The sequence below is a fragment of the Momordica charantia genome (genome assembly GCF_013281855.1).
Source record: "Momordica charantia cultivar OHB3-1 chromosome 8 unlocalized genomic scaffold, Mcharantia_2.0 BLBB01000008.1, whole genome shotgun sequence".
NCBI lineage: Eukaryota > Viridiplantae > Streptophyta > Magnoliopsida > Cucurbitales > Cucurbitaceae > Momordica > Momordica charantia.
The window spans coordinates 29742832-29754254 of record NW_028275166.1 but is presented as its reverse complement, the minus strand read 5'-3'; the positions used below and the strand labels follow the sequence as shown (position 1 = coordinate 29754254).

General features: G+C 30.3%; 1 protein-coding gene across 1 annotated transcript; it reads left to right on the top strand.

The window, feature by feature from the left end:
- Positions 1-2417: 2417 nt before the first annotated feature.
- Positions 2418-11382, top strand: BON3 (Calcium-dependent phospholipid-binding Copine family protein). The gene is made up of 16 exons (XM_022294258.2): positions 2418-3282; positions 5025-5072; positions 5325-5470; positions 6030-6078; positions 6164-6220; positions 6316-6492; positions 6927-7061; positions 7144-7205; positions 7363-7462; positions 7552-7666; positions 8254-8330; positions 8632-8769; positions 9506-9670; positions 10005-10118; positions 10472-10568; positions 11123-11382. Exons 1-16 carry the CDS (start codon positions 3118-3120, stop codon positions 11230-11232), a joined length of 1755 nt encoding a protein of 584 aa, XP_022149950.1. The 5' UTR covers positions 2418-3117; the 3' UTR covers positions 11233-11382.
- The last annotated feature ends 41 nt before the right edge of the window (positions 11383-11423 follow it).

Genomic DNA, 11423 nt, shown 5'->3' with positions numbered 1-11423 from the left:
TATGACATGGGCCTCATGACATATGTCACACCGTTACAAATCACATGATGATGTGACTCAAAATTCCAAGCATTTCGTTTTTGCAAAACTTAGAGGTAGTTTTTTTTAGTGCAATAGGTGGAAGTGAGGGATCGAATTCACAACATATTAATTGAAGATATATGTCAATTACCATGCTATGTTAGTTTTATTAAAGGTAGTTAAACTTCTCTTTTTGTACTTTTAAAAATAATCATTTCTTTTATTCAACCATTGTCAGAGTGAGAAATTGAACCATTGATATTTGAAATGGTAAAATGTGCATTAATTATGCTCAGAGTAGCTATTGATTTTAATTTTCCTTTTCTTTTACTACAAAACTAACTAAAAAATATAGCATTATTAGAATTTAAGGATGGTAAATAATAAAATTAGAAAAGTACTTATAACGATAGAAGAAAAATGTTAATTGGTAATTGCTCTAATTATTTGTGTCAAATACCCGCTATAAATTTACGAATATTATAAAACTATTATAGAGGAATTAATTAGTATTGGTTATCCAATAAAACTTTTACATGTTTTCACTTTCTCTTAGTCCATTTTTACTAAAAAAAAAACTAAATAAATTTGTATGAGTCGCCAATGGGAATTTTTTTAAAACGGTAGTGCGGTGGAGATTAGATACCCAAGGATTTGTTCATGTTTGTTGTTTCTCGTTTTTTAATCTTTTTAAAAAAATTAAGTATTTTAATCTGCAACTAATTATGTTTCTTTTTTCTTAATTTTTTGGGAACATTCTCAAAATCAAAATTGTATAGAAATTTTACGAATAGCAAAAACAAGTTTATTTTTTTATATTTACATTCCCTATTTGTTCTAAAACATAGATAAAAAGATGATTTGATCATACTTAAATTCATCATCGATGTTGGGACAATGCAATTCATGTCTCTTTATTAAAAAATAAAGAAACATAAATGTTACCTAAACGAGCTCTAAATTGCTATAAACAAAACACATTTAATTATGGATTTCTTTTGAACGAGCGACCAAGAAGAAAGATGTATATTATTTTTGTATAGGTAAAAATAATTATACATCAATTGCTTTTTAAGAATTTCTTTAACTATGCTTTTCCATACTCTCCATCTAATGATCAATCTTATTCCAATTGCGATATCATTTAATTTATGTGCTCTTTTGCTTCATAATATTTATCTTTATTTTGTATTTAAGACTAAGTCAATTAACCAACTTAAAATTAACATAGCATTATTTTAGTTATTATATAGTTTATTATTACTTTGAAATAAGATTCTATCTACTAAAACATTGACTTTTCAATAAAATCAACATTGTGCCCATAATATATATAACTTTGACAAGTTTAAAGTTTGCCTTTCCAGGTAGATCATTGTCCTAAAGATAATCTTAATGAAAGATAAACCCAAAGCCACTGCACTTATAAGATGATGTTTTTTTTTTCTAAATATGAACTTCATTAATAAGATAATGTTATTATATATATATATATATATATATATATATATATATATATATTTGGATGAATATTGTTATATTCTTCCATATACATTGTCCATTTTTTATACCTTTGAAAATTAAGACTCACAATATAATTAAACTAAATAGAGCAAGTGCACTTTATATTTGAGACCTTAGGATGTCTATTTGATCTTAGAAGTACTTTAATATATAAAGTCTGGAAAGATGTTCTAAATAGGTTCTTAGTTCATTTGACAGTTAGTTAATATATATGTTCAAATCATGATGTCCGCTCAAATTTAGAGCCATATAAAAAAATAGGTAGGAACAATCGCGGAAGATCCATAATGGAACTACTCTTTATAATTGTAAATCCAAGTAACAATTTAGACAAATGTTATTCATATTATCATTATTGAGTCTCTTAAGTTAAATAAACTAGACAAAAAATGATGATAAAATTTTATATTAAATGACAATGGTTATGATAAAAAAAGTATTGTAATTGATGTAATTTTATTTAATTATTCATTATTTATTATATATTAAATATTTTGTTATAATAAAAATATTTAGTATCAATAATATAATAAAATAAAATAAATTATTGTAATTAAAAAAAGATGAGCACAATATACATTTTTAATTAGTTAGGTAGTTTTAATAAATAATATCAAAGAAATTCTGATTCAAATAAGAAACAAATTCTGTACACCACGAATAAAATTTCCATTTCAATCGTGTACGTGTCTAGCGTGCAAGACGTGGTACAATGTTATAATTGACGTTGACTTGACATCCATATTTGAAAGGAAAAACATTTGTCGTTTCAAGAGGTTTCATTTCCTCGCATATTTAAAGGAAATTTGGCTGAAATTTCTCGGCATAAATAATCCTTGGCTCCATTGTTAAGTTAAAGCTATAAAATACACCCGCGCGAAAGCACAGTAAAGAGAAATCAGAACACGCCATTTTTTTGCATTAATCCAAGGGGCAGGCGCTGCGACCTGTCGAACTATAAGTGGAAATTAATACGATCGCTGATACTGAGAATCGAACGCGCTTTAATCAGTGCGATGCAGAAGAGGAAGAGGATTTAATTTGTAAGTTTCTGAGGGATTCTTCGAAGAAATCACAGACAGGGAGGAACCGACGCCATTGTTTCTACTTTGATTTTTGGATTCCTGTTGCGGTTGGGAGTGACGACGACCGAGAGTGAGGGCTTTTTGGAGTTCTTAGTGTGTTTCTGTGTTGAATCACGAGCGGGAGGGGGGAGACGAAGCGATTGTGATTCTCCATCTGGTGATTGAAGTTTGATTGTGGTTGCGGTTGCGAGTGACTAGAGAGAGGGGGTATTTGGAGTTCTTGGTGAGTTTTCTGTGAGATTCTTTGACGGAATCACGATCAAGAGATGGAGGCGAAGCGATTGTGATTCTCCATCTGTTTCTTGAAGATTGATTGTTGTTTGCGATTGCGAGTGACGGGACAGAGGGGTTTCTTTTGGAGTTTTTATTGAGTTCCTGAGGCTTTTTCGACGGAATCGCGAACGAGAGGGGGAGGCGAAGCGATTGTGATTCTCCATCTCTCGATTGAAGTTTGATTGCTGTTTCCATTGCGAGTGAGAAGAAGAGGATGGGCGGTTGTCATTCTGATGTGAAAGGAGGAAGGCAGGCGGTGGGAGGAGGCCGGCGGAGCGCCGGTAACGTCGCGACGGACTGCAGTGGCGCTGGCCACAACGATGCCGTTGATTTCTTCTTCCGATCCCATGGTCTTCAGGGTTTGTTTACTCAAGTTGAGGTATATTCTTTCGCTGCGGCCCCGCAAATATTTTATGTTGTTCTGTTCTCAATATTTTTTAGGCTTAAATCTTATTCTCTCTAATTTTTATGATTAATTTATTTCCCATCTCAAAAATAAAAAATAATATATATATATATATTAAAATTTTAAATATTATGTAAAAAGTATTATATATTATTTGTAGTAGAATATGTGGCGGTGAGGATTATGTGTTGGTTGGGGATCTATGACTAGTCGAGCATAAAAAATCGATTGATTTTTGTAAAGATAATTTGTAACATAAATCAATAAGCTTTGAAAAAAAACAAACAAATGATTTAAAAATGTTTTTTTAGTCGTAAATTTTAATGATTTAAAAATGTAGAGGGCAAAATAGTAAAATACAAAAGAGTAGAAAATATCTGAAGTAAATTAAAAAAAAAAGTAGAAATGACAAAAAAAAAAAACTTAAACCTATTTCATCTTTGAATTTTTCTAATTTATTGTATTTTAATTGTTAAATTTTAATATCTAAACTTTATATAAAAAATATTTATTCATTTGTAACTTTCAATTAATTATTTGACTAAATCTAATGTATAGGTATCATGCATTTTTTTCAAAAATTTATCTCATGAGATAATATCTACTTGTTGATCCAAACTTTTGTTCAAGTTATTAATATTAATTAAAAAATTAATGACATCTTCTAAGCTAAGTTAAAATATACATTTTGGAACTTAAATTTTAAGTTAACATATTTTATCCATACATGAAATAAAAAAAATTATAATCATATATATAATAATATCTAATACTTGCATTTTTGTTTAAATAATAGGAAATAATGTTAATAAATTCATTTTACTAAACTTTTAAGAAATGCATTATAATAAATACCTTTAGGAAAAAATTGTATAATACCTTAACCAATTGAACAATTGATTTAAATATCCTATTTAAATGACTAAGAGATAATGAGTTACAAACTTACACAATCTTTTTATTATATTTATGTAACTTTTTTTATTTACTACTTTTATATATTTTATTTTTATTATAATACTTCTCGAGCAACCATCCTCGAATATAATAATTTTTTTTTAGTACCATCTTCTTAATTGGAGATATCAATAATGGGAGATATCAATAGAGATATCAATTATATTGAGTTATGCTTATTTGGTTGCTCACATATAATAATTAGTGTTATTAAAATGGTAGATACCTATTACTTATATTTTTGACTGAATCTTTGACTGACCATACTGATGAATTATGATTCTATGGAGGGCCCAACAATATAGAAAGAGCAAACTCTGTCCATTTTAGAATTATGTGGGTCCAGCGTGGGCCTTCCTATAGCACTTTTAACTTTGAAGTAGTGTTTTAAAATAATTTTTAAAATGAAAAAAATATTTTTATGTAGAATTTGATAAGATAATTTGAAAAACAGTTCCTGAAATTAAAAACTAGTAAAGAGGGGCCATTTCTTTTCTTAAAAAAAAAAGAGAGAAAGAAGAAGAGAGGGGCCAAATGACTAAAGTTTTAGTTATTTGGTCAAAGATAAAAAAGAAAAAACAGAAAGAAAGGGAAGTTAAAAAAAATAAATGAAAATACAAGAATAAAACAATTATTTTACGAACAAATTTTTTAAAAAACTTTTTAAATTATTTTTTAATATATATTTTTGGTGATGTTAGATTGTGTGTTTTTTGGTTTGTTGGTTTTCTCATAGTTATTGAATTTTAAATGTGCAGCTATCTTTGTCAGCATCAAACTTGTTGGATTGTGACATTACCTCAAAGGTACAATTTCTCCATCGTAGCATACATTAGTATATATGAGTTTCCACTCCTAAAACAATATCGTTATTTAAGTATTTTCTTTTCTTATGAGCAGAACTTTCTATTATCTTAAGGAGTCACATCTAAAATTTTTGTGGATTTTTTTTTGTATCTTGAACGTTCAACAAACAAATTAACCCCAAAACGTTTAAACTATTAACTTGGTCAATTCTTTCACTGTTTCATAGCAAATTGGCATTGTTCCTTTTTCAGAGTGATCCAATGGTGGTTGTGTACATAAAAAAGAATGGAGTACTACAAGAGATAGGTAGGACTGAAGTAATTTTGAATAACCTAAATCCACAGTGGATAGAGAAAGTATCAGTTGCATTCCATTTTGAGACTGTGCAGACATTGGTGTAAGCTTTTCCCCATGTTCTCTCATGACAGCTTTACACATGTTGATATGATTTGGTGCGACTTAAAGTTAAAAGGAGCTTTTTGGATGTATTTATTTTAATTTTTTAAAATTTAAAATGGTTAAAAATTTTGTTTTTGTTTTTGTTTGTGTTTTTATTTATTTATTCTTCATATTAATTTAAAAGTATAACATATTTGAATCAAGTCATACTCAAAGTTAATTATTGCTCGTATATGAATTGTAAATCCAACAAAACAGGAAATAAAACAGTGAGGTTTTAAAATTTGAGAATCTTACTATTCAAATCTTGAGATTTTTCATACCAAAATAGTCTCTCCCTCTTTTTCTAGTAGTGTAGATAAAAAAAACTAACAAAAAAGATTATCTTGAAGCACTTTGAAAATGGTTAAATTTTGGGATTTTGAAACTTAAAAGAAAAAATAGAGCTAAACTATGTGGTCAAAAAGAGTATTTGCCACACAATTTCTTCTTTTTAAAGTCACAAAAATTATTTTTAAACACGTCCTTTTAACTTTTTCTTTATGTTTTTGCTCCAGATTTCGTGTATATGATGTTGATACCAAATATTACAATGTCCCTGTGAAGGTATACATTATTTATTTCATCGTCTTTTCATATCATTACCATGTTCATAATTCCTGGCCTAAAACTTTCTTATACTGTCTTGCAGACCCTAAACTTGAGTGACCAAGATTTTCTAGGAGAAGCTAGTTGTGTTCTTTCAGAGGTAAGCTTTAGGGGCTGTTTGGATTGGAAGTTGCTTTTAAAAGTAATTTGTCATACATTATGTTTTGTGCACCTCTTTTGGGTTTGGAATGGCAGATACTTACCAGACAGAGTCGAAGTTTAACTTTGCGTCTCCAAGATGGGCGTGGAGGTCCAAGAAATAATTTAGGGTCTCTTACTGTTCGAGCAGAGGAAACAGTTGCATCGAAAAGCGTCATTGATTTAGCACTCCGGTGTTCTCAGCTCAACAATAAAGACTTGTTTTCTAAAAGCGTATGTTTTTGAAGTTGCTTTTTCCATTTTATTGAGTTATTTACTTTAAGTGAGTTTGAAATGACTTTTGAGAATGATGCATACTTAAAAGAGACGGTGATTAAGCACCTGTTTAGAAGTAGTTTAAAGTAGCCACAAAATCAAGTAGGCAAAAAAGTGTCCAAAACCCCGATATCCAAACTTAGCCACAAGATCATGTAGGCAACAAAATGTCTATAATCAATGATAAAATGCCCGAACCTAGATTAAAAGCATCCAACATGACTAGACTAACCAAGTTCAAGATAAACAGTTGAGTTTTTTCTAACATTTTAAAAGGCACTTTTGACTAGTAAATGTAAATTTAAGATGTGCTTAAATAATTAAAACCACTTGTTTCACTATATTGGCTCCATTTAAGGCGCCTTGATTCCGGTGTTTTTTGTATATGTTAGGATCCTTTCTTGAGAATATCTAGAGTTGTTGAAATTGGAGGCTCAATTCCAATCTGTAAAACTGAGGTGGTTAAGGACAATCTTAATCCTGTTTGGAGACCTTTATGCCTGAGCATGCAGAAGTTTGGAAGCAAGGCAAGCATATGAACTTCTGAAGCTCAATCTCTTTATCATTTACAACACTTTATAGGATTCTAATGCGTTCTCTTTGATACAGGATAACCCCTTGGTCATTGAGTGCTTTGATTTCAATAGCAATGGCAGTCATGTATTAATTGGGTAATTATTTTCTGTTCATCAATCTCTAGCCCATTTCTTTATTTTTCCAGAATGTTGGTTCATTTATGGGTGAAAAAAGTTACTTAGTTTTGTGATTTTTTTTTCAAGATTATGGTAAGATGTATCCACTTATTTTTGTGTGTTCCTATCTGATCAGTCAGCTCCAGAAATCGACGGCTGATCTTGAAAAGCTTTACCGACAAAAAAGTGGTGCAAATTTTTTTATTCCATCCTCTTCTCGTGGTGGCTATGAGAAGGTAATCTCTCACAATTCTAGAAATTGATATCCATTTTGTTACTCCATCTTCATATTGATACGATAAGATAATGTAATTGTGTTTGGTAGGTTCTAAAGGGTCAGCTATTCGTAGATCATTTTCTTGAGAAAACGCAATTCAGCTTTCTTGACTACATTTCTAGTGGGTTTCAGCTTAACTTTATGGTCGCTGTTGATTTTACAGGTAATTCCTGAAAGAGAAAAAAAAGTCACAGCAATAACCATTCATTTTTTATTTTATGTTTTTCAAAATTACGTTTGTTTGCTCCCAATTTCTTTGGCATGTTTCTCGCAAATCTTAAAAATGTATTTGAACTTTTAGTCCAATTTAAAATCTAATTTTTTTAGTTTTAAAATTTGACTTAAATTCTGAAAGGGTTTTCAAAAGAGTAGATAACAAAATGAAGGAACCCATAGGTAGAAGTAGTATTTATAAGTTCGATAAAAAGAAAACGAAAAATAAAATAAATTATCAAACCGGACCAAGTGAGTCAGTTTCAACTTTAATATTTTAATTTTAATTTGAAATTAATAGTCTCAGTTTAAGTTTTTATTTTAAAATATATTTGTAATATTCGCCGGGCCCTCTTGCGGCCCTTTTGTGGCTAGTAAGAGACTGAGTATTGGTTTTTCAGAGTTTGGGCATCTGATCTGTAATTTGATTTTGGCTATTTTATTGGCTAAATTTGGCAAAATAAAAGTTAAAGGAAATTTTTGCATCAACCAATACACTTATTATGAGTTGACTGACCCTCTAAAGTTGCGTTTCAGCTTCGAATGGAAATCCTCGCAGTCCCGACTCTTTACATTACATTGACCATTCTGGGCGGTTGAATAGTTACCAGCAGGTTGGCCACACCACTCTCATTCTTGCAAATTAAAATTTTCATATTAAATTCTAATCCCAATGTTTTCCAATAGTTGGTGTTTAAGCATATCTTTTAGAAAAATCCTCTTTACTTGTACATTTAAGTCGATGAGTAGCCAAGACATTAGTAACTTCTTTTTCTTTCTGTATGTTATTGGTTTGAATTTTCATTTCTTTATTTGAATGGTAATATTATAGAAAACAGAGGTAAAAATTAAAACTCAGTGAGTGAATTTTTAAATGTTGTGGTTGGAGATGATAGAATATTGAACTTATGGCAGGCCATAATGGAAGTAGGGGAGGTGATTCAGTTTTACGACTCTGATCGTCGCTTTCCAGCTTGGGGATTTGGGGCAAGAACGTCGGACGGCACCGTTTCGCATTGTTTCAACTTGAGTCAATCTCCAACTCAATATGAGGTCTTTATAATTCCATACTTGGTGTCTTTCTTACTCTTATTTAGTTTGTAAACTTTATAAATAATTAATATGTTAGGTTTCTTTTTTTATGGAAACTAATTTTTGTCAAGAAGATGAAAGAAACAAAGTAGGAAAAGAAGCCAAAACGAACATGGGTCAGGTAATTGACATATACCTCCAACCTTCTTTTCGTCGGTAAATCATCACTCTTCGTCGTCTGTCAAAAAAATCCATATACAACCAAGAGTGGTCGAAGTGCTTCCTGAAACAAGCACGAAGAAAGGGTTAGGAAATAACTCGTATCAGGAGAGGAGTAGGAGACACACCGAAGAGGTTGTGAGTTCGAATCCCTTCTCTAGCATGTTGTACTAAAAAAAGTAGAAAAAGAAATACACAAGAAAGAAGGAATCAAGAGGGGGGGGGGGGGGGGAGAAGGTTGTAAAACAACTAAATAGACTAATGGCATGATTCATCACCATTTCGTTAATGATATTAACAATATGTGGTATGTCTATTAGGTATATTTTGGTTGAATTCTAATATATAAGTAAAGAGATTAATAACATATGTAATCACTGTTTCGTCAATGATATTAACGATAAAGATTAAATAGAAATATAAAATTCAAATAACTAAATTTATAAATATAGTTTAACTCTATATTAAGCTGATATGTATCTTCTTCTTTGGTTATTATTTTCCCATACATTTACCTTAAACTTCAACTTAATTATAGGTGGAAGGAGTTGAAGGCATCATGGGTGCATATGCAAGTGCTCTTCGCCATGTTTCTTTGGGTGGGCCCACTTTATTCGGCCAAGTGATTAACAAGGCTGCAGAAATTGCTGCCCACTCCCTTTTTGCCAACATAAATAAGTATTTTGTCCTGCTTATCATAACAGTAAGTTCCTAATCAACTTTTTTTGTTGCTAATTTCAAGTTAACTTATACAATATCTGGCTAATCTATCTATATGATCTATTTGGTTTCAATTTTACTTTTAATGTTTTGATTTTCTTTTTTTTTTTTAAAAAAAAACCCTCTATTAGTTCTATCTGTTGCCTTTGTTAATAAAGATTTAAAAGTGAGCTTTTAAAATGTTAAAGAGACGAAATTGAAACGAGATAAATTACATAAAATGCTATTTTAAGAGTGAATTGATGCTTTTAAAATGTTAGAAGGGGAAATTTTTACTTACTAACCTCTGTGGTTGATTTGAATTGACTAATCTGTAGGATGGAGTCCTTACTGACCTTCAAGAAACAAAGGATGCTTTAGTGAGGGCATCTGATCTTCCACTGTCAATTCTTGTAGTGGGAGTGGGAGGGGCAGATTTTAAACAAATGGAGGTACATATATGTTTCAAACCGACCTTCATTTCGTGAACATTAAAGTTCTGTTTGATAACGTTTTCTTTTCTTATTTCTCATTTATTTCTTTAGAAACATTAGTATGTGATATATTCTTGTTTCTCGTTCCTCATGTTTTAGAAACATTTTTAAAACTGCGTAAAAATTTCGGAAACAATAAAATCAAGTTTCTTGGATTCTCGTTTCTAATTTATATTTTTGGTTTTTTTCCAAAATATAGATAAAAAAAATATTATTTTATCATTGTTTACATATAAACAGGAAATATCAAAGATTAAATGATCCTAACATATTAAAATGTCAAGAACACTTCATATTATGCTATGCTACAGGTTCTTGATGCGGATAACGGACAACGATTGGAGAGTTCTACGGGTCGCATAGCAACAAGAGACATCGTACAGTTTGTTTCAATGCGAGAAGTGCACAGTAAGTAACACTTACTTTTTCAAATAATTAAAAAATTACGAACTTCTGAATAGTAATATTAGATTCATAATAAAAATTAATCTAGTTTCCTCTTCTTTGTGTTTTCAATGAATGAGCTTAAACTGAATCAGATGCACTCTGTAAATTATTCTTATACTCCGTTAATTAATACTCTGAGTTAATTTTTATTTATGAACTCAAGATTAAACCATAGGAACTAGAAATGCATTAAAAAGACCAGAGAGATTAGAAAACATAAACAGAAATAGGATATCTAAGTGTTAAGGATCCCATATCGATAAAAGAAAGGATCTTACATAGATTTATAATAGACTTGGACTACTCCCATTGTCAATTGATTTTGAGATGAAACCCCATGAATATTAATATGGTATCAAAGTCCAAAACGTTCAAACGAACAACCGATCCAAAAATAGAATTCTGTCAAGATTGATGAGCCAAAAGAGTTACTAAAAGATAAAGATAAAGCTCGAGTAAAATAATAATATTATTTGTATTTAAAAGTTGTTATGTTTTGGGTTATGACATTGCAGGTGGGCAGATATCTTTAGTACAAGCACTTTTGGAGGAGCTGCCTGAACAGTTTTTGAGTTATATGCGCAATAGAGATATCACTCCCATCACCCCTTTGCATTTAGGCTAAACCATATACTTTTTAGGGTTTTTTTTTTCTTTTTCTTTTTTGGTATTTTCTCCACACAGTGGTTTCTGTGAAAAATCAATGCTGAAATATTGCATTACTGCGACAAGCAACAATAGTTTCGACTGAATAAAGGTTTAAATATTATTTTCATCGGTTTATTTTTTACTTTGTTTTATTTTAGTTCACGTAGT